Source organism: Oryzias latipes, chromosome 9 (assembly GCF_002234675.1).
Source record: "Oryzias latipes chromosome 9, ASM223467v1".
Classification (NCBI taxonomy): Eukaryota; Metazoa; Chordata; class Actinopteri; order Beloniformes; family Adrianichthyidae; genus Oryzias; species Oryzias latipes.
In genome coordinates, this window is record NC_019867.2 from 10,558,621 (window position 1) to 10,582,423 (window position 23,803).

General features: G+C 39.8%; 2 protein-coding genes across 2 annotated transcripts; one reads left to right on the forward strand and one right to left on the reverse strand.

Annotated features, from left to right (window-relative positions):
* Window positions 1-1,267: 1,267 nt before the first annotated feature.
* Window positions 1,268-10,442, forward strand: LOC101170521 (RNA-binding protein MEX3B). Its single transcript, XM_004072329.4, has 5 exons — window positions 1,268-2,510; window positions 4,636-4,874; window positions 5,040-5,085; window positions 6,284-7,011; window positions 7,085-10,442. The coding sequence occupies exons 1-5, from the start codon at window positions 1,868-1,870 to the stop codon at window positions 7,490-7,492; spliced, it is 2,064 nt and encodes a 687-aa protein (XP_004072377.1). The 5' UTR covers window positions 1,268-1,867; the 3' UTR covers window positions 7,493-10,442.
* A 1,249-nt stretch (window positions 10,443-11,691) lies between these two features.
* Window positions 11,692-20,385, reverse strand: LOC101168872 (mothers against decapentaplegic homolog 4). Its single transcript, XM_004072242.3, has 10 exons — window positions 20,195-20,385; window positions 19,572-19,999; window positions 18,516-18,690; window positions 18,041-18,295; window positions 17,783-17,890; window positions 17,636-17,686; window positions 17,162-17,345; window positions 16,271-16,439; window positions 15,961-16,099; window positions 11,692-14,672 (listed from the first exon to the last, which is right to left on the reverse strand). The coding sequence occupies exons 2-10, from the start codon at window positions 19,809-19,811 to the stop codon at window positions 14,461-14,463; spliced, it is 1,533 nt and encodes a 510-aa protein (XP_004072290.1). The 5' UTR covers window positions 19,812-19,999; window positions 20,195-20,385; the 3' UTR covers window positions 11,692-14,460.
* Window positions 20,386-23,803: the final 3,418 nt, after the last annotated feature.

A 23,803-nucleotide genomic window follows, 5' to 3' on the forward strand; every position in this document is an offset into this window, starting at 1 on the left:
AATAAGGTAGGTGAAATCTTTTAGTATGTCTATGGGCGAAATGATGCCCGTTTAGGACAGAATCAGATTTAGTGATTACATTTGAAATGTATACCAACAATGTGTGCTTGAATCTATTCTTATCTTTTGATTAACTGTACAGATACTATTAAACTTAGCTATATAAGATAATAAAGAGCTACACTCAAAAAAGGCGATTTAAATAGAAAAAAATCCCTAGAATAAAAAAAGACCTACTTCCCTTAAACTAGTGGTGGATAATTATTTTGTTAGGTTTTTTCTCCGACTTAAAGCTTGTCCTTTTCTCATTGTGCTCTATGGTTGTTGGGTAACAAGCTGCCAGTTAAAAGGCTTGTGGATGAGCACTTTAAAACCAATTAAGGCAAAACCTGTTCTGCCCTTTAAATCAAACATAACAGCTTCCCTAATTGCTGTTCGATAAGCCCAAACACACAACGCTAGTAGCTGAGACTTGATCAGATTGGAATACTTCTCGGCCTTATAATTGTTTTTACATTCATCATTGGTTTGACATCTTTGGGTTGTGACCAGAAATGGATTCAGCGGGTTCTTAAGATGGATGGATGGATGGGTGATGTGGCTGTCAAACCACAAATAGGAGATTTTAGGCTTCATAGTAAAAAGAAATGGATGCAATTATTTTTGTTTGTTTGTCTGTTTTTCTTTTTTAATTAACAACAGGGTGCACACATTTATGTTTTATCATGTCTTGGGCTTTCTATAGTTACTACATTTCTTACATTTTGCCCCTCTTGCATCTCTTGTAACAGCATCTGTTTCAAATATAGTTAACACTGACAAAATAAACCAACAAAGACATGTTTTTACTTTCAAAAAACAACTGCATAATTTTTTAAGAAGATGCAAAATATATTCTAAATATTTGTTGTTATTTTATTGCATTTATTTGTCCTAAAGGATACCACTAAAAAAGCATTTGGATGTGCAGCTCCTGCTAACAGACATGTCACATCATGCATAAGTACCTGGGTTCATGCAGTATTCTCTATAGACTACACACTTCCAGATGCAGAATCGATTAATACAAAATTTATTTTATTCACATATAATTTAGCATAAATGCATACAAACATATAAAATTTTGTTGTGATAAAACAATATGAATAATACAAAAAAAGCATAAATAATGCACTGAAAACACAATCAAATCATTTTTAAAATAATTCTGAAATTATATAATTATTTATTCTAATCTTTATATTTTTAAAAACCCCAGAATATATATATATATATGAACATGTTTACCTAAACAATTAACTAAAAATGAAGGGGGTATAATAATTCCAAGTGTGTTTGATTGGTTTGCCAGGAACTAAGAATACACGTTTACAGTTCATAACAGAAATAAATACTTTTCTGATTTATCCAAGAGATTGGGACATAAAACTTTTAGGCTACTACAAGCACATTTTCAAGTCTGTTTTGCTGACTTTATGACACAAATTGCGAAGAAAAAGCATTGTTTTGAACAAGTGATCGACAGCAACAGTTTTGGATCTGTCAGCCATAAATTATTGTTCACATCGCTTTAACACACATTTGTAGGGGCGACAGAAAGAATGACAGTTTATTTCGTTCATTTACTATGACGTCTTCCCATCAGCTGTGGCGTCTCAGCGGAAATCTCGCGTGAAAAAGAGTGCGAGATTACAGGGCAAGGAGGGCTGCATGGGGAGCTGAGACAAAACAAAAGGCACACATTTAAACTGTCAGGCGCTGGTCGCTTTTTTGTGTTTCCTTTTTTAAATATTATTTTATCTTAGCATAATTATCACAATCAACCTGCTGTATCGTTATCGGTTTATCTGTAAAACTGGTTTGCATCATGCCCAGTAGCACGTCTTTGTTGGATGCCGATGAGGGAGAGTCCGAGGTCCCACCGCCGCTGGTGCATGCTTTGGCCGGTGTGGGCCTCGAGGATCTCCGCGACACCCAAAGCCAGACACAGGAACAAACAGACGAAAGTTTATCTTTTCAGCACCACCCGCTCCCCCAGGTTTCCCATTTTAGACTACTCGGCACGGTTCTGGACTTGAAACCCCTGTCGACGCATCGACCGCCCACGGGAGATCATCATGAAGTGAACAAAACGGCTGAAGACGAAGAGCCCGAAGTTGTTGCGACCGACTCCCTGGACTGCCCCGGTAGTTCGCTCCTACTGCAGGCCCACCGCCACCAACATCTCCCATCGGGACCAAGTAACTCAGCGATGCCTCCCGGAATGGAGCCGTCGCACATACTAGAGACCGTGTTGCTGTACAATGGAGACGAGCGGGATGACACCGGGATTGGCGGTGGCGCCCTGCCTTCTTCAGCTAACAGCATGGCGATGCTACCGGCTGGCGTGTACGGAGAAGCGAGTTTCGAGGCCGAGCCTTCGCTTTTGTCCCGGCGAAAAAGCGTCAACACCACGGAATGTGTGGCCGTACCGAGTTCCGAGCACGTCGCCGAGATTGTGGGCAGGCAGGGTGAGCGTTTTGTGTGTGTGTCTTTGTTTTGTTAGCCCCTTCTAAGTTCCGTTCATTGTGACCAAACCTCCACGAGGCATTAGCTGTAGAAGATGAGATGTTCACTAATGAGAAAATAACAAATTCGCCTTAAAATGTACCTCCTTTACAGTAAAATAATACGGTAAAACCGTCGATGTTAGCCTAAGCTGTTAGCTAAGCTTAGCACTTGAAAACTGGGTCAACACCACCCAGACTTTAGCTAGCCAAAAAGTTCACATCTTTCCATTTCAGTCGTTTTGACCACATTACTGCTGACTATCAGCTCGTTTTTATTCTTTACAGTGATTTTCGGTTACTTATCAAACTAAACTGTCTTTCCTTGCCTAAAAAACCCCGGCTGGGCTTTATCTCGTAGGACATAAAGAAGAGCAATGTTCCATTGCTTTGCCACATCAGCTGTATAGTTTTTTTTTTTTCTTCCCTCCACTGTCCTCATTAAAGACCATCGGGGGGATTTATGGGGTTTCTCGCACTCGTTTGTTTTTGCGAACACGATCCAATTAGATTTTTGACTTAAAGTTGTTGACTGTTAGGGTGAGGATGGTGTTATGTAGTCTTTTAAACCAGATGGGGGGAGGTGCGCCCGTTGGTGTTGACAACAACAGGAAATGGATCTTGGTAATGATGCTGGACTCTCAACCACTGCTCAAAATAATATTTAATTCATAAGATGAGGAACTTTTTAATGGTATTAGATTTTCGACATGGTGTGTGGGACGTTGACAATAAACAACTCTAGGTTTTCTATAATGGAAATGATGACATATGCTTGATGGGGAACAAATTAACCCAATGAAAACGTGAATTAACTATATTATTCTGCTTTGGAACGTTTTTATTTCTGTGGTCAATGAAGTTATTATGCAGCTGAGTGCTGATTCAAACAGAACCTAATAAAGAGAGCTTTCTTTGCAGCATTTCTGCTGGGGAATACAGGGCAGTCAACAGATCAAAAACCAATAGGGAGTAGCAATCTGTTCCTAGTATCCAACCAGATCAATCTGTGTGAGGCAAGATGTTAACCCTTGTGCTATCTAAGATGACCCCACCCTTGCATTGACGTGTTCTCCCTACCATGACAAAGGTGGATAAAGGTGGAAAGATTTCCTGTAATCCATGGACACCAGTGAAGAACACAAATCATTGAAGAAAAAAGGTTTAACGCACCGTCTAGTGGGTCTAGATGACCCAACTCCCAATGTTAAAGTGCCGAGGATAGCACAAGGGTTAATCAAGCTGACCTATACCGTTATAAAATTGTTTCAAAATGAAATGAATCAATTCTATCGATGGTGGAAAATACCAGTTGAATTTAGACCTTAATAGTATGATGTAAAAATGTGTCATCACAGCGGGCAAACACATGTGATGGCACCTAAAAAAAACAATCAGGCCGATCTGTGGAAACACTTTGAATTTTGCAAAGACATGTGACCATACAGTGTGGTAGAATGTTCTAATTGATGTGGAAAAAACAGTGGGCTGAACTAAATGTTAATGCATTTTCCATGAACCCTTGTTTACTAATCTAGAAAAGTTCACCTGTTCAAGACCAGGTGTTTATCTCTGAGTCACACTGGTTGAATTTATGACTAAAGATGTCCTGGAGCGATTTTACGTCAGTGAATCAGATCGTTCAAACTGAACCAATATGGACTATGAAACATATCAAGTTGTTTTTTAAATGAACTGTTACTCCCGTAGTTTCAGTGATTGTATTTATCTATTTGATTATTGGAAAACGTAAAACTGTAGTGTGCTTCAAACGTAGAAACGTCCTTTTAAAGATGGGGGCTCTAAAATGAATTATTCTTGAATAATCTTTTTAGCATTTGGGTGCCTTTTGGCTTTTTATTCTAATTTGTGAGATGTAAACATTTGTTTATAACATATTATTGCAATATGGTGACTTTTTGTAATTACTTTATAAACGGGACATGGATGTTCAAAAGAAGAGAGTGTCATTTTACTTCAACTAATATAACAAATAGTTAATATTACAATTTTCAAGAATATTAAGTCTTCAACTTGTTTGTGCTTATCTTGCCTTTTTAACCTTTAAATCTCCATCCACCAACAACAGGCTGCAAGATCAAGGCACTCAGGGCCAAGACCAACACCTACATCAAGACTCCGGTGAGGGGCGAGCAGCCTGTCTTTGTCGTGACGGGACGCAAAGAGGATGTGGCGATGGCGAAGAGAGAGATCCTGTCCGCAGCTGAACACTTCTCCCTCATCAGAGCCTCTCGAAACAAAACTGGCCCCCTGTTGTCAGTGACTGCTTTAGGGACCCCCACTCTACCTGGACAGACGACTATTCAGGTCAGCAGGCATGCAATTATGAATCATGCTGTTATTTGGTAACCTTCCTCTGCCTTGAATTGCATTAGAGACGATTGCTATGGCAACTAGTTGTCATGAATGTAAAACACTCTAAAATAGGCTTTGAAGGGTGTGTTATTAAACTGCACACTTTTAACCCAACAGGTACGGGTGCCATATCGCGTTGTTGGATTGGTTGTGGGTCCTAAAGGTGAGTTTTTAAAACAAATTTCTAAAATGTGTCACAAAGCAAAGCTCTACCACAAAGACGAGCTTTGTTGTCATTTTTTACCTCCGTTAATAAAACGTACTTGTTTCTGGTGTGTGATAAATATCACGTTACTGCACAGTGGAAGTAACTATCCTCACTATCCTGAGTGATGATTAATTGTAAGGTGATGATTAAAAATTTCTGCTCATTTTTTGTGGCAGATTGTTTTTTTTTTTTGGTATGTGTTTGTGAATGCACTCCAGGATTTTTTGTGGCTCTTAAAAAGAAGTCAGCACTTCTTTTTTTTTTTTTTATTGCAGCTGCTTTGTGGTTTTAAAAACGGTTTTGTACTGTAGACTGGCATCCAGAGTTTGGTACTTTCCCAGGTGACTCACCGGTCAGAGCTGTAATTATTTGCAGCTATTTTTTCTTTTCTCTCCCATAGCCAGCTTATGCCGTTTGGAAAAAATCAGTATAATACTGACAATGTAGTCCTGCAGTCTTATTCTTCTATGCTTTTGTGTTTAGAAGCTTTATTTTCACCAACTCCACATCAGCGATTTTTATTTAAAGACACACTTTGATGAAAATTGTTTTTTTTCACACCTTCTTGTTGTAGTTTTCTCATCATAGAAGACATGTCTGACAAAATCCAGCTCAAATTTGCATTTCTGAGTACCTGTATTCTTTAAAATCGTTTTGAATCTGCAGCAGACAAACAAATGCCATTGGAAAATGCTTGTAGGTGTGACGTAAGACCTACAAAGCCACGACCTCACTGCTCTGCTTCATTAAGATCCTTCCACTTGCAGACAAATAGATCCATGGACGTCTTTGTTTTCCTTGTTTGATCTGGCATCTGGATCGAAACTGTACGCCTGGAGAACTCCAACATTGTTGCACCACTAATGTGACCTTGGGTTTGTGAGCGGCCTTTAGCTAGCAGGAGAGAGTGTAAACAAACAGATGATGGCAAGGGGGCGGGCTTACTCCGCACCAATAATCCCACCCACAACCCAGAGGGGACTCTCAATGAACTACTGCCGCTTTGCAGACACTATGTCCCACACAACAAAAAGTTTTTTGCTTTTTGGCTAAAAATGGTGTGATTATAATGAACAGACCACTGGGAAGCTTTTTCAATAGATGATCTGAGTGGGACCAAATTTTAACTTGATATTTGTGATTTTCCAAACAGGTGCAACCATCAAGCGCATTCAGCAGCAGACCCACACCTACATCGTGACACCAAGTCGTGACAAAGAGCCTGTCTTCGAGGTCACGGGGATGCCAGAGAATGTGGACCGCGCACGGGAAGAGATTGAGGCGCACATTGCCCTCCGCACTGGAACCTGTGGGGGCATCGAAGCTCCGGGCGTGGACAACAGTGACTTCCAGTTCAACGGGACAGACGTCAGCTTTGAGTGTTCTTCGCTTTCATCTAGTGGTGGGAAGGATGGCTGGCTTCGTGCTGGTCCCTCGTCGCCAGGCGGCAGAAGCTTGATGCCCGTAAGCATAAACGGCACCCAGCGAGTCAACAGCAATATCAGCAGTGGGGTCAGGATGTCTTCCACTTACCGCAACGACAGCTCCAGTTCACTGGGCAGCGGCTCCAGCTCGGCTGAATCTTTCTACAGCTGTGGGAACGGGAACCGCTTGGCCGATTTCAGCCCGACCCTTTCGTTCAACGCCAACGCTAACAACAACAACAACAGTAATAGCAGCACAAGCTTCTGGTTCGGAGAGAGCCTTCTGGGTATGGGGTCTGAGGAGCTGGTCAGCCTGGGGGGCGGAGGCTCGTCCTCAGGATTTGACCCATTAACCATTTCCACTGCCCACACCCTGCACTCTGCTGTGCAGCCACACATCTGGTGCCCTTTTGTGGATAACCAGTCTCTTTCGGCCTTTGATACTCTTCAGTCTCAGGTGAGGAAAAACCGCTTTCACACTTCCATCCGTAGAACAAAACGGGTTCTCACACATTAACTGAATATTCCAGACCAGCCAGCCCGGCACACCCCGTCTTTCTCCAACCTTCTCTGGGTCCGAGGCCTTGGAGCACCCTCAGGCCCAGCGTGTTCACCAAAGGCCTTTCGGATCAACCGGGACCCTTGATGCCCAGAGGCTCCCCTCTTCCAGCTCAGCCTTTTCCTCCTCCGGTGAAAGCACCACGTCCTCGTCCTCTCCTCCCGAATCCTCTTTCTGTCGACCAGGGCTCGGATCAGTGGGAAGAGGACAGGAGATATGCATCCAGTGTATGGATAACCATGTGATCGCTGCCTTGGTTCCATGTGGCCATAACCTCTTCTGTTTGGATTGTGCCACGCAGATCTGCCAGGGCCCCGAGGCCGCCTGCCCTGTGTGCTTGTCCCCAGCTACACAGGCCATCGAGCTCCGCAATATGTGATTCATTTTATATAGATTTTAGTTGTTTTTTTTTTTATATATATTTTGTCCAGTTACCTTAATAACCGATGGGGGATCGATGTCCTCAGTGTTTCTGCTTTGTGAGATGTGAAGGGGATTCACTTGAAATGATCCTAGAACAGCATGTAGGTATATTAGCCAGCTTTGTCCTGGCTGGCGTCGGTTTTGTGCAGAAGAACAGACTATTAGGAAAGGAAATTTGGGTCATGGGTTTGGGCCTTCAGCCCATTCATGTGCCTGTATTGTGAAGGTTTTTCCTTGACTTATTGATCAACTGGAAGGTTGGAGGCCTTTTGTGTAGCATTGGGAGGGTAGGGATACATTTAACCGCAAATATATATATATATATATTTTTCATGGCAATTTATTAACACTTTAAGTGATTATCGCGTAAAATTTCCCTTGAAACTTGATCAGTTTCTTCCTACATATAATTTTATTTTTTTAAATGTACATTAGAATATAGTAGAGACATTGCGTTGACTTTTAGGTCAGTGCTTTTTTAAAAAATTTTTATTTTTTAAATTTTCTTTCCAACATCTGAAATGTTTTTTAGGAAAGAACAAAAGGTCCGCTTTGCTTTAATAAATCCCATTTTCCAACGAAGAATTTGTTACAGCAGCCACCTCGACCAAAAGGTCCACACGCAGCCATCGTCCTTATCTGCTTCATTCTAGGTATTTCACACAAAAATGAGGAGTCGCTGGATGTGAATTTATTTCTTCCAAATGTTTACATTTTCCAGATCACAAGTCCGACGTTCAAACGTGAGAAAGTAATGAGCAAACACTCCCAAGGAGATTTATTTCTTCACCTTCTTGGTCGAACTTGCAACTGCAAAACTCTCATACTTCAACTGCCCAAAAGGTGAAACAGGACAGGGGTGCAACTTTTATTTTGTCCTTTTCTTCGTAGAGAACCGGTACGTTATCCCACCTCAGTATCGTCGTGTTGTCTTTTCACGAATGCGCAAAACTGTTTACAGTGAACTTGTGCCTGATTTCACTCAGTCAAGAATCAAGTGGTTCAGTGGAGCAATGAGTTGCTCAGTCCTCAAAACTAACTTGTGGCCTTTTTTTTTTTCTTTCTTTTTTTTCGGGAAGCCTATCATTTACCTACAACACTACAAATCCAGACCAGAAAGGACGCATGCTGACAGATGCAAATCATCCTTTCCTTTCAGATTTAACGTGAATGCATCTCAGCAGAACAAAAATAGCAAGAGCATGCCTCAGTTTACTTTCCATTGAGCCACTCTAATGTGTTGCTTTCAGCATCCAACCCCTAATTCCCCTCCTGAATATTCCCATTTCGTCTACATGATTGTTAGGGCAAACATGCTGTACTTGTGTAACATTCCTCCTCCATTGTCCTGCACCCTCGTTCTAAGAGTTTATGCTGCCAGCTCAGACTTTTGTTCTGCTTTCTTTGAGGCCATCTAAATAGCGCCTCCTTTTTTCTTCCTGATGTTGGACTGCTCCATTCTTCATTCCACTGGGGTGTAACATGACCACGATAGCCAAGCGCTGCTTCACTCCGTTCACTAACGTTTCACCTGGCAGACAAATGTAAAACGAGTCACTTCGGCATGCTAATTATTTAAGAAAAAGACTTCTTTTTAATGCTCTCTTCGTCCTTTAGACCTTCCCAACTTATATCAATGCACTGACACGTTTCAGTGGTAGACAGCCTGCCCTGTTTTATCTGCTTCTCTTGTTTTGTGCAGTCCAAAGCACAGCCCAACCTGTATCTAATCGCAATATTGAACAGTTGAGGCAAGCACGTGGTATCTTTTCTATTCTAAGGTCCTCATCCTGGAAAATTCCAGAAAAAGGTACAAGCTGGTGGAAATCATCCCAGTGACACTCGTAGGATGGTTAGTGTTCAGACATTTGGGTTTGTTTGGGGGGGGGCTTTAGTCTCTGGTCATGGACACTACGTCAGGTCAATACTGTTGTCTTCTGTTCTTGTGTGGACATTGCACTGCAGTCCTTCTAGCATTCCAGCTGTAAACAGTATTTGGGATTCATCTGGCGGTTTCCACCTCCAGTTCTTAGAAATCCTTTTGAGGAAATAGAACAAAACAAGTCTCTCAAGTGCAACTTCCCCTTCATCTTCCATCTTCTCCATTTCCCTGGATCTTCCATCCATCCCATCACTTTACCGCTCTCTTTTCCTCTCTGGGGGGAATGCAATACACGATCTGCCCTCAAGGTTATTCGCCACAATATATTGACAGTTTTTTTGTGTATGTATTATATGATATTACTGTTAATGACTGATAAATATACAGAACTTATTTTTTATTTTGTTACATTTCATATATACATAAATATATCTATATAAAAATGTTTACAATAAGATTTTTTCTTTTTTCCGAGTGATTAAGTGACGAGCTGGAAATCCTGCAGGAGTTGGTGAAATCTGCTTGTAGTCTAGCCGATAGTCGACAGTATTGACAATAGTATTGATAGCCGCCGTTAACCCTCGCTGAAAGTGGAATGTGCATCACGAGCATGTCTTCATAACATTGTAAAACATCACTGCAACTGTAAAAAGGCCAAGGATTCAAGCTGCCTGTCATGTCTGTACACAACCAAATTAAGAACGCTATACTATTCAAATGTATCTTAAGAGTATCTATATATAAATTCTTATATTGTTGAAAGCTGTACCAACAGTTCAAAGTATTTGCTAACTTTACTACACTTTTGTTATGTTCTATGTGTAGGAGGAGTCTTAAGGCATATAAATTCTTCAAATTAAGTCAGGAGTTTAAAAGCAGACTATATTTTGTAACGGCCTTTTAAGTTATTGCGGCCAAAGCACTGATATTCTATATATATTTGCTGTAAAGAGAATTTTAAGAGTTTTATTTTTCTGATATTAAAATTACTTAATAAAGACAGTTTCATTTTAAAGCCATAAAAGTTCGTTTGGTGTGTTCTTGCTGAACTGATCATTCCAAAAAAAACACTTCTGCATGTGACGCAGGAGCACATGACGGTCCTGTGGGCTGCAGGTTTATCCTAATGACTGCAGTTCGGCCCGTCGTACGGACGAGCGCTGCGGTCAACAACAGAAGGGGCAGCCTTCTGAGATTTGATAATGTCGGTTACACAAACATGAAGCGCCTTTCAACCTCGCTGCTTTAATCCACGCCTTTAAGCGCAGAGATTAAAATACTGGATTTAAATCCTCACCTGTTCATGTCTAAAAGGAGACCGATAACCTCATCACCTTAAGAGGTTTACACTATATTTTTGCGGATAAAAACCCTCCAGTTTCATGTATTTGCGAAAGTACAGGACTTACAAAACAATGTTAGGATAGTTTTAACCTGTTTGTTTCTTTAATATTTTGACATGAAACCAGAGATTTGTTCCTCTGACTTAAATTTGTAAAATAATTCTTGTATTTAAAGCATCTTGATCAGAAAACCAAAACAACTTTCCATATAAATGTCTCAAAATATCAGCCAAACAACTTGACGACTGGATTTCTCCCTCCACACATCATCTGCCTCAGTTATCGCCTCCAATGAGGCAGCTATTCCAGCCCTTTTCCACGTTTCCTGGAGAAGACATTACCAGCTCCACACTCATGTTTCTCCCTCTCCAACAGGAACTAGTGCAATGCGGCACTCAATAATTTCATCCCCAGAGGGAACTACAAACGTGAAAATGTCATGTTTTTAGTTTTTTTCCCCTCCATGTTTTTGAGCTGAGGCTAAATAAAATAAACATTTTATGATATTAGGCATTTATGTTGATTTGTTTGTTACAAATTTGGCTTGAAAGGCTAACTTGTGAGTCCTCTGCCCTACAAATCTAAAAAAAAATCTTAAAATGAAGTGAAGCTTCTCTTTCTCTGCTGTTTAGCTGAAAGAATTTAGTGAAAGATTAGAGACTGCACACTCATGTGACTTCATTTCAGGGTCTGATTTAACCACTTATCCGGCCGGCGTTGGCCTAGACCCACCGCCACGCTCTCCTTGATGCTTGTCGAAGCAAAAAAAAAGCCTTGTTCTAATGAAATTAATTTTCTTGCCAGGGGAGCACAGAAAGCAGCTGGAGCTGCACTTAGGTTGTGTTCCAACATAAAGGCTTCCTGCCATAATGTAAACAGGAGTCAACTTTCACTTGGAATGTGCTCTTAGGTATAAAAAAAAACACCCACTCATGACAAGATTAGGCCATTTTAATGATAGACTCTAACATAGGAAATACAGCAAAACTTCACCATGTGTGATCTGTCATAGTAGTCAATATTAACTCCACTGAGTTGTCTTTTGGCTCCTACAATAACTGCAGTACAAAAACATCAGCTTAAAACAACATTAAACGTACAACCTTTTTTTTGTTTTGTTTAAGGTGAGACCCAATTTTATCATCAACAGCTTCCATGATCAAGAAAAAAAAAATCAACAACTTTCTGCTTTAGAACCTACTAAACAAATGTAACCGATACTTTACTTGCTTTACAACAATAAAGCCATGACTGTTGGACATCAAATTCACATCTGGTATAACACAAACACATTTCTAAAAAAAAAACAAAACTGGATGTTTGTGTGATTTCAACCGTAAAACTTAATTTAAAAAATCAAAAATGCCGTTTGGACAAACCGCAAACAGGATTGGACATTACTGCAAAAGAAAGCCAATCGGTTAGAAGAGTTGACATTTTTGAAGGATCATTTTTTGTGTAATATGTGCCATCTATGTGCCTTAACTCTTAAAATTCTACTATATAATGTAGTGCTGGTAAAGTCTTTTTTTAATTAAAAAAATAAAACAAGGGTTTTGAGGTTAAAAAAAAAGCAAACACTGACATGCTTTTAATTGACAAAACATATTTACATGCTTTTAAATGAAAAATGACAGATTAGCAAAAATAAATCCAAAAATAAGTATATATGACTAAAGTGATCCTGTTAAATCAAGATGAAAATTATTTTTTAGTATTAGAAAACAGGACTTTGCACCAGCTAAACATTTCTTAACTTTAAAAATCCTACTTTTAAACTAAGCTACTCACACCTGCGTTCATTTCCCAGGAAAACTTGTAGTCATAGTTAAAGACTCCAATCAGAACGGATAGGTAAAGTGCTACAAATAAAGCAAAAAAAAAGGAGTACAGATAAGAGGGTTAGGTGTCAAATATTGCTGGTAAACTACGTGACTCCTGTTTAGTAGTTCTATGTTAACAGCATTTCATAAAATCATTTAGTTCCAGTTAGCTCAGACTATCAGATGCTCAAAGGAAATAAAGTTATTGCCTGTAACATTTGATGATGGAAATGTTTGCATATTAGGAGAAACCTGTAAACTACTTTACAATTTGCAAACACACCAGGTAAATCTTTCCCTCATCTCTTCATTTTTCATCTTTGGCCTTGTTTGTGCTAAACTACAAAAAATTACAGTGACTCAAACATTTTCCAGAGGATTAAAAAAACAACTTTCTTTTTGAGTGAGGAAATGTTACAATCACAGTGAAGTCAGTTAAAGCGATCTGCTGTATCGCACAGTATTTATGGGGCAGCTGTGATAAGTAGTGCACTTCATTTACTGTCAGAGGCCCTCAATCGGTTCAGTTCAACGCTATTTAACTGACAGAAAGGGAAACTATTCACAACAAAATCAAGAAATAAAAATGCACCCTTTTTCTTGCAGGTACTAAACCTGGACTCAGAGGCTCTACATAGTTATTTGGGGTTCATCTTTTAATAGTTGTAGTGCCGAGCGGCATTTTTTAGGCTCACTTTGGCTTTCCTTTTCTGGCAGACAGTTATTTGGGGTCAAATCAGGATCATTTGGCGTCATCCCACCTCTGATGTGGCGTACAGTAGTGATAAAGTGCACCCAAAGTTTGGTGCTTCACTACTGGACGCCACTTAAGAGGATGATGACACAGGTGGTGCCAACAGCAGATGCAGTTTTGGAGCTGGGGTGACGCCGCCATAACCTCTGTTATCCAACATCAATCACATCACAGTAGCCAATGGGATCAAAGCCCCACCCCCACATAGAATAAGAAGGTAAATGAGAACTGGAGTGAGCAACCCCACCCCTGACGATCCTGTTTTGCTCATCCTTGTCTTTTATTAATATTTTTTCCTTAATTCAAGTTATAAACTGACCAATCAGAGGCCTCAATAAAAGCAGGTGGCCTCAAGTGGAACATTCAAAGCGTTTGGCAGATTCTCCCATGCTCACTTTAAATGGAAGGGATGTGGCCTTCTATCATCCTCAATCCTTATTGGAGAGTGGTTGCCATAGAAATATAGATGGACTAATCACGGCTTCCTCAGAACGTTTGGTTCCAACATGTCATGTGATAGATCAGGGAAAAATGGAGACTGAATTTACTTCAATTGGACGGAACCAGAAGTCGGTATTTTCTATGGGTGATGTCACACACGATTGGTCCAGGTATGTATCATACAGTCAATGGGCTACACACTGAAATCAAAAGTCTGTATATAAACTGAGGACAGAAAGTGAAAAAAACTAAAGTTGAAACAGCTGTTTAAAAAAACAAAACAATTCCCATTCAATTATAATTTGTACTTCTGAATTTAAAACTTTTTTCAAATTTCCAATGTGGTTTTTGATTTATTTTATGCTGATCCTGATTTCCCACCATAATTCCAGTTGTAAAGCAACTGGCATAATAATGAACCCGTTTTCCTCAGCTACCCCTTTAGAGGATACCGAATCAGCAGATGGATATGCTGTTTTCATTCATTTTGGTGAGTTTCTCTGTGCACAGTTTTAGGATTCTAGTCCTCTGGAAAGCATTGTTAAACTCTAAATCCAGTCATAGTTTAAAATTACAAAGGAAAAGATATACATACTGTATTTCATGTGGCCTTGGTTCATGACATAAAGAAAAGAATAAGCCGAAGTGCACAAGGTTTTAATGGTTGAAGCAGCCGAAGCCTCAGTCCAGAGGCTGGGGGTCTGCTATTGGCATGGTGTGAAGAACCTCGTCTAGTAACTGGAGAGCTCTGTGCAGATGGATTTCGATCCAACAAGGGGTCTCCTTGATGCTCTGGCGGGGGTAGTCGGGCCCCCAGCCTTTAACAAAACTCATCCTGAGGATACACAGCCTCCGGAGATCATCCACACCGATTCCAGCTGCAGCTGACAGACCTGCCAGGACAAGAGGACAACTGATGAAGCCCAAACATCCTCAGATGAAGACAGAAACTCTGATGAGTGCCTCATGCCTCATCATAGACGCTGATTGGACAAGCATCAACAACACAGTGATCCTTCATTTATCACGGGAGTTACATTCTAAAAATAATGGGAATAATAATACCGGTATGTAAAATCTGCAAAGATGTCATCTTTATTTTTTTACAAATGTTTTAAGACTGTAAAACTCCTCACAACACACTTTTCTCTGACAGACATTAACATATTCACTCTTTTCTCTCTTCTTTACGCCATCAAAAGTTCGAAATTAAGTCCAGTATTAAAGAATAGAAACAAAGATCCACTTGCAAACAGATTTGGCAACCTGAAAACATTCTGCGCAGGAGACACAGCCCGGAGAAGATTGATTGACAGCTAATCAGGACGCAGAACACAGTGCACCAAACAATTGGACTCAAAAAATCCACAAAAAGTGATCTGCGACACAGCGAGGGAACACTGTGCATCAGAGTAAATACAAAAGACTGCTAGTTGGCAAGGGTGACAACACAAGGTACATGCACAAAGTTGACTGACGTGAAAATAAACAAGATAACCAATTACTGATAAGTAAGTAAATTGTAGAAACTAAACATTTACTGTTTTAAAAGTATAAAGAGTCATAAAAGCCTTGTTTCCATTGAGCGGTCAGGTCCAGCATTTTGAGTGTTTCAATTATAAAAGCTGAACCGAACCGTACCATTTTTGGGCCCCCGTTGGTTGTAGTAGGTCCATAGAAAAAAAAAAATGGAATGGACGGGTTAGAAAGCTGCAGTCATCTCTCAAACAACATCAAATGCATTGTAAATATCAAGAGACAAGCAGAAAAAAATGAGCTGCTGGACGACCTCCACTGTTTTTGCTGTTAGCTTCACCCTGCATGTGCCGTGATGCTTTAACTTTGAGTGGAAATGCTCACCTGGACCATTCTAAACCGGGCCGGGCCGGGCCGGACCGGGCCGTACAGTACAGCTCAGTGGAAACAAGGCTATAGAGACTTGGGTGGTAAAAGATTTCAGTAGCATGTTGTCAGTTTTGTCCGCTTCCTTCTTCCTAATTATTTTTGCTCTAAATGTCCAAAGCAAGACTTTTTCTTTTACCAGAAAACAGAATGAATCCAGTTTCTTTATAAGAAAATCGATCGAATACAAAAATAACATTTTTGGTTGAAGGCTAGAATCTTCTTTCAATGTAACCAAGCTTGTTTTCTGTACAAATTAATAAGAAAAGTGTTACTTACTGATGGCTGGAGCTATGCCTCCGACTGACCCAGGTCCAGGTATGTTACCAGCAACAGCTGCTGCCTGTGCTGCAGCGGCTGCCTGAGCTGTGGCCGCCTGCTGCTGCATCTGTCGGTGACACTGGCGAAGGTCAAACACCTGGAGAGAAAAATGAGACACAGAAACACTTTTTTAAACCTGTTGTGCCTCTAACTGTGCAGGAAACACAAGTTCAAATGACCGAAACCCAAAGATGGGTAAAGTGGGAGGGAAATATGTCCGTTTTCTTTGTACAGTGCATGCTTACATGTGGGGAATCTGAGGATTTACCTTGATATAAGCGCTCGGATAGATTTTGTGCACAGCGTCTCCTGGGGCTCGGCCCGCCTCCCTGTCCAGATAATAGCTCTGAACAAACACGGCGTGGTCGCTGAGGCATCGCACCCACACATCCCCCTCGCCTTTACACTCCAGCTGGACACCTTTACCAATGTGAAGCCTGGGAAAACAGGAAAAGAGGAGAACAATGCAAAAATAGGAACACAAAAGAGAATTTGCTCCAAAAACAAAGCAAGATAAAGAAGAGCTAGTTCATTTATTGAAATGCAATGCAGAGTGTAATGTGGTGATGAACAATAAGAACATATGCTGACAAAAAATATATATAAATATACAGTCATTTCATAAATTGACCTCTAATACAAACATTGTTTTCATTAGTTTTAAGGTAATAATTAACATTTTTAATACGAAAGAAGTTCCCCCTTTGCTTAGTTAAAATCACTATTTATGTTAAAACCTTTTTTATAAGCAAACAAAATTGGTTTTAAAATAGTAGAGTTAAGTCATTTTTAATCAAATTGTATTAAATCAGTGAACCTTGAACTAAAATGAAAATCCAATTGATTCCATTTAACCCTTGTGCTACCTTAGATGACCCCACCCTTACATTGACATGTTCTCCCTACCATGACAAAGGTGGATAAAGGTGGAAAGATTTCATGTAATCCATGGACACCAGTGAAGATCACAAATCATTGAAGAAAAAAGGTTTAGCGCACTGTCTAGTGGGTCTAGATGACCCAACTCCCAACATTAAAGGGCCTAGGATAGCACAAGGGTTACAAATATATGCTAAATGTGGGGTTTAACGGGTAAGGCAATAAAAGCATCTAAAATTGTGTTTATAGGGAGTATCTTGTGTGATACTTTGGTCCTCACCTGGCTCTCTCAATAGCTTCAGTGCGATGGACATTACTGAGTTGACCCAAACAGAATCTGTCCCCCCCTGACGGGTCCACATAGCCGTCTACTGTCACAATGGGACAGGTGGAGGGCACTTTAAACGTCTCCCCGACCTGAACGTCCATCTCAAAATAAGCAATGGAGCACCAGTAGTCAGGAGCTGAAACAGACAAAAGAAGAGACTGTTGAATAAGAAAACATTACACTCATTTTACTAATCGGTCTATTACTTAAGGCTATTTATAAGTATAATTCAGTATCAGTAAAATTAATTTAAAAAAAAAAGGTATCAAAGTGAGCAGACATCATTTTTAGGTTCAATAAAAAAAAAACTTTTACAAAAGTTCATCTTTCAAAAACTTTTGAACAAAATAAGCATGAAAACAGTGAAAATAGAATTTATTCTCCACCTTTCTCACATCTTTGAAACACTTGGAAATGCATTCTCACCTGGATGATTGGATATCGGAGGCTGAAAGGCGAGCTCATTGTGCACTGGCCCTAAAAGAAAAAGAAAAAAACAGAGATGACACTGAATCTCTGTAAAGAGGCGTCCTTGGATCGGTGGAGCGATGGGCTGAGAGTGTTTTCATTTACAGTAATGTGTCGGATGCGGCATAGGTGGATGGTGCTGTAAGTGGCCATTGGTGTGGTGAGGTATGCTGGGGGCGAAACTACTGCTCCTTGACCAGTTGGAGCCGGCATCTAGAAAGACAACATAATTTTAAGTGAAAAGGAGGAAAAATCTGCAAATAAAGAAACTGTAATTACACCTATCCTCAATGCATGTAATATTTAGAACAAAAGTAAATCCGGAAAGACAAACAAACATAAAGAAAAGGTGTTGCATCTTACTGCCGGATCCTGCAGCTATAGAAGGGAAGGATGAAGCTGAAGCTGAGGTGGAGGCCTCCACAGGTGAGAGCAGGCTTGGGGGAGCAAATGATTCTGAGGGGGTCTGGTGGGGATTGGATGGAGGGTGCTGGATGGTCTGTAGGGAGTGCCCCCCCTCAACGGAGGGTATACTCTGCGGTCCATCAAAATCGTACTCATCCTTTACAATCAGTGCAGAGCTGGGACCGGAGCTGGTCAGAGTGAGTCCTGATAAATCTGAGCCAAACCATAAAGATGTGGTGAGTTCATTAATGATCGCACCAATTGCACGACTTCACTTTTAAGGGCTGAATAACAGAATAATTGCATCATTGAAAAAAAGAACTCTAACAAAACACCAGCAATTTTTTTTTTATTGTCAAACCATTTTCTACATGCTTCCACTTTGAAACTTAACCTGAAGTTATTTATATGGAATTCATATATTTACGCTTACCTATGCCAGGAGACACCACCCTCTCATAGTGATAAGGGTTGACACATACGCTGTCACACTTCAAATCAAAGGCAAACTGGCAGTATTTGACATGCTTCAGCTCATTCTTGTGGAGATCAGGCCATCTCCACAGACGGGCATAGATGACATGAGGGAAACCCTTGCGTCCCGCCACCTAGGAACAACAGAAAACAGTAAAGGGAAGGAATCCAGACATAGTTAATTGTGCACTTTGCCTAACAGATATTAGGTTTTTGGAGAGCCCTACCCCAATCATCTTTTGAATTATTTTAACAGCGTTCCCAGTGGTCTTTTAATTATGATTATGCCATTTTTAGCCTAAATTTAACAACCTTGTGTTGTTTTTTTAGGACACAGTTTCTGCAGAATGGCAGCAGTTCCCCTCAGAGTTGTGAGCGGGACTGCTGATGCAGAGTAAGCCCGTCTTCTCTTCCCATTAACCATCTGTTTACACCCTCTCCTGCTAGCTTACAGCCTCTCCCATCCCCAAGCTAACATAACTGGTACATCAAAAATGGCGACCAATATTGGAGCTATCCAGCAGTTTTCAGCCAGATGCCAGCTGGGACGAGGAAAACAAAGATGTACACAGATCTATTTGTCTGCGTCAGAAAAGAGCAGAACAGGGAGCTTATGCCCTGCTGTTTTTATTTTCTACATCACACCTACAAGCTTTTTCCAATAAAGTTTTTCGTCTGCTCCTGATTCACAATGATTTGAATAAAGAATTTCTCAGAAATGCAATTTTAAGCACCATTTTCTTAACATTCACTTGAAATGTTTAAATAAATGGCAGATTTTTTGCTTGATTTGGACATTTTGTTGTTGGAGCTACATACAACATAAAACTACATAATGGGCAATTCCTTTCATTAAAATGCATTAGAAACGTATTGCAAAAACTGTAAACATGAACTGCAAAAACGTCCAAGTGCACCAATAATTGCTGTTAATTCCACATCCCCTGCTGTTATTCTGCACAGCAACACCTTGTAGGGAGGGTGTGGCTTATGTAGAGATAAAAGGTTATGTTACCTGCAGACGTCCATCAAGAGTCCTCTGAATGGTCACACACTTGCTGGGGTGGGCTCCATTGGTGGTGATGGCAGTGATGAGGGAATCCAGCTCATCCTTCTTCTCCTTCAGCTTCTTCACCAGACTTTCAATAGCTCGTTTGGCGAACGTCTCACTCTCACCCCCCTGTCTGTGGCACATGAGGCTGTGCACAATGCTCAGACATGCATCATTGCTGGTTGGTGTGTTGGTGATGGACATCTTGATTAGGCTTCTCTGTCGACGCTCTGGAGAATATTTTCTTTGTTTACTGTTTCATATCATCCTCCTCATCATCATCATCATGAGTACGGAGGTAGGAGAAATTTTGTCTGAGCTGACAGAAATCAATTCAACCATATTTCTGGAAGGTCTCCAACATCAAACCACACGATTTGAAGGGGAAGTGTCTGCAGAAGAAATCACGCTGTTAATACTACCAACTGGAAACGATACATTCTCGAGAAAACTCGACCTGTACACAAAATATTTCAACAACAAAAATGACTACAAGCATAAGATGTTTGAGTGTCTGGCAGAAAATATAAACTAAAATCTACGATCATAATGACTTTTCAAGTAAAGAAACAATAAAGCTGGCTTACCAACACAAAAGGCACAGTATAATGGAGGCAAATAAGGAAAATGCGACCAGGAGAGCATTTTTTTCTAGCGTAAACACTAAGTTAAAGTTGTCCTCAGCGGCTAACTAGCGGCGCCAGTCTGGCTACCGTTTGTTGGGGGGAGGGGCAAAGAGTTTTTGCATAACCGGAAATACACGAACGAATCTTCACAATATAGGTACGGTGATTTGCTTTTAATTTGACTACAACAGCAGTATTCCCATTTATAATCATTTAGATACTATAACGCTTCATACTAACCGGAGAGGTCTAAATATTATTTTTAAATAATATTTATTTTTATATATAATATATATTATATATAATATAATATATTATTTTTAAAGTAAGCGCTAAAAGTGTGACAGGTCACTCTTACTTTGAAAGGATGAGCGGAAGTTTGGTATCACTAGTTCCGACTTATTGCAACGAAAACATCAGCTAGCACATATGATTGTTGATAGCAAAATAGCTAAAGTAGCTTAACACTTAATAGTTGGTACAGTAAGTTCAGCTTGAACATAATTTTTGTATCAGCTGGTTTGATATTTAAGAGCACACAGCTTGTAATTGTTTTAAACACTATTAGCGTAGTATCTATTTGGCTCCTACACCATGCTATGTAGTAAATAAACGTAATGGCTACCTGGAATTAGCTATTGTGGCTGGCGGGCCAACCTCGCCTCTGTCTGCTCAAAGTTGCGGGGGGAGCATAAAACTGTCCAGATTCCAATGCACACCCTGGGTTTTGCAGTAACTTCCAGAAACCATTTACAGAAACATTTCAGGAACTGCAAACCTCTGGTCCTGTTATTCCTAAGTGAGAGTCAAATCTCGGACTTTGTTAACTCCCATTTCATTCACTTCTCGCCTTTTCCCACAATGTACTTTTATGGCGCTTTGCGCATGCGTGAATAGGACCGCTGGTTAAAGTAAGTGAATTTTCTTTAGTTATTGGCTTTATAACCGATAAACCAGCACACACTGTTTAATTTAACGCCGCTCTTTTGATGTAAAACATAATATATATTTAAAAAACCCACAAAGATTAGTTTTTAAAACATATTTTCAAGATTTGTGCTGCACTTTTACTTCAAAGAGACCATCCACCTGGCTAGTTTCATCTTGGAGAGTTAACATTCAATGTACTTCAGCTCTTCTTAAATTGGTAAACAAATAAATTAGTATAGAGCCCTCCTGAAGTCAAACACTTGAAATTGTAACCGCTGCTAAAACCTCACCTTTTAATTAAGGGTAATGAATGGTCTTATAGTCATCAAATGCATAAACTTTCCCAGATCTGATCCAGTAATAAAATTTTATATCTGAGCAATAAATAAATATATAAAAATTTTGTCTAACATTTGCAAGATGGTGTTGGTTTATGTTTTGGGCACAATTTTATGTATGTTAGCCTAATTTAAATTTTGTCAGTAATTTTAAAGTAAACACATTTTTAAATATTAGCATTTGGGATTTAAAATCCCATAGAAATGTTGAAGTGATACTTAGATGTGCCCATTTTTTCCTCATTTTGTACTGTTCTTTGGCTAGTACATTTAAAATATGGCTCCATAAAAACAAAAATCCTTTACAATGAGTCCTAACTCTCTGAAGGTTTTGGTTTAAACAATGACCAGCAGGGGGCAGTGTGAAGCAGAATATAAATGTAACTTTATCCTGGCCTTGTTGAAAACAGTAATGAAGCAATTAAATGAACAGATTATCAAACAATGTCCTTTGAAAATGATCATTTTATTTCCATCCAATTTCACAAGATCTGGATTAAATCGCTAATGCTTGAGACCACTGGAGGAGTTGGATGTCTGATTACGGTGAATCCACATAACATTTGACATAAAATGAGAATTTGGTAATTTTCTTGAGGAGTAATAACTTTTTAGAATTAACAACAGTTAGTAGAACAGAAAAATAAAAGTTACCCCCACAAAAAAATTGCGAATTTAATGAAATAAAAAAGAGTGATGCTGCTTATGGATATACACGACCAGTCAAACATGTTTTCTGCTTCAATCAAAGTACCAACATGATATCTAAAGTTAAAAATCATCAAAGTAGCCAGATTTGTAGATATACCAGATGAGCAGTGACTGTTTTTTTTTCTCCCTATGGAATCACAAGTCAAGTTAATGTGAGGTGCTCTTTTGTCCAGTTCATCTCAAACCAGCTCAGTGGAGTTTAAATCTGGAGACTTTTCTTCCCCCTCCATGTTTACCATCTTGTTCTTTTGTCTTCTTCTAGTTTTTTGCGATCCTTTGATTCATGTTTTGGGTCATTAACTTGATGTATGAGTACCAGGTGTATGCCAGGAGGAACTGGATGGTGCTGCAGAATGCTATGATAGCTATGTTTGGTCAGAGTGATCCTCGTGGGGTACAAGTCACTGACCCCAGATCTAGCCAAATAGACCCTTACCATCACACTTCCTCCTCTATGTTTGACAGTGGATGTCAAAACTTGGTGTCCTCCTTTCATCTATTTTTGACAATACACTATGCTTGTGTGTAATGAACCAATAATTTCCTTTTTTTTTGATTCACTGCTTCATAACACATCCCTGAGGTCTTCAGTAGTTCAGTGGCAGTGTCTAGCCATTGCCTTCTTGCTGCAACTCGTTCCACCAACCTTGCAGCTCAGTTTTATCTTCTCCGTTAAAACTGGGACTCACCACAACCACAACTAAGATGTCCTTGAAGCTGTTGTCTTGTGAGATGCTTAACCTCTTAAGACCCAAGCTAAAATATTTGAGCTAACATTCTACACACATGGTCACAGGGCCCCAGTTAAGCAGAGATAACTACTGTAGTGGTAATATAACCCAAAATGGGATGTCCACGCATGACACAAAATGCTAAGAGGTTACCTTGCACATGTTTTTTTTTTTTTTTGAAAACTTGATAATTGAGTTTCTTTACAATTTCTATTTAAGAATTTTTTTACTGGTCGGATGCATCAGTGTTAAAAATGGGATAAAGTTAAATGTCTAATAACAAAATTAGTCTTTACTCATAACCTCTATAATTTCCAGACCATCCCATCTCATTGTTTAATCAGCTCTGCCTTCATTTTCCACCACTAGGTTCTTTTTTTTGGGTCAATTTCTAATTATTTTTCCCTTCCAAAAGTTTATCAAGTTTTTGCAATATCACTTGTTTTGAACCAACTGGATGATCTATGTTCACAGGAAAATGAATGCATAAAGATTATCTTCCTTTAGTGCAACTTTGAGTTTGCAAGCTTACTCTGATAACGTGCCATGGGACCACCAGGACCATCCAGCGGAGAAAAACAAACAGTCTTCCCTTTTTACACTGTAAGATGTTCCCACCATACAAATAGAGGATGTATTGAGTATTTAGCCCCTCTGGGATTCAGGAATTTGTGTACTCCGCTGGGAGCAAATGAAGATAAAGTGATGGATAGTTGGTAACACAGGAGGAGTGAAATGGAAAGAGGAAATAATGTGGGTGGGTTGGCCTAAGGGGCTTCACTGTTGTGTGGTGCTTAGCACTGTTGGTTCACAGCAAGACGGTTCCAGGTCTCAAATGCTCCTGCATGCCTGGAATTTTT

Bases quoted from the DNA above. Each gene is read 5' to 3' on its own strand.
- LOC101170521 (XM_004072329.4), top strand. From the start codon at position 1,868: ATGCCCAGTAGCACGTCTTTGTTGGATGCCGATGAGGGAGAGTCCGAG. The intron at 2,511-4,635 runs GTGAGCGTTTTG...CACCAACAACAG, and splicing joins CGAGATTGTGGGCAGGCAGG to GCTGCAAGATCAAGGCACTC. The intron at 7,012-7,084 runs GTGAGGAAAAAC...TGAATATTCCAG, and splicing joins TTGATACTCTTCAGTCTCAG to ACCAGCCAGCCCGGCACACC.
- LOC101168872 (XM_004072242.3), bottom strand. From the start codon at position 19,811: ATGTCCATCACCAACACACCAACCAGCAATGATGCATGTCTGAGCATT. The intron at 17,891-18,040 runs GTAAGATGCAAC...TTGTCTTTCTAG, and splicing joins TATAGCTGCAGGATCCGGCA to ATGCCGGCTCCAACTGGTCA. The intron at 17,687-17,782 runs GTAAATGAAAAC...TTTTTCTTTTAG, and splicing joins GCCGCATCCGACACATTACT to GGCCAGTGCACAATGAGCTC.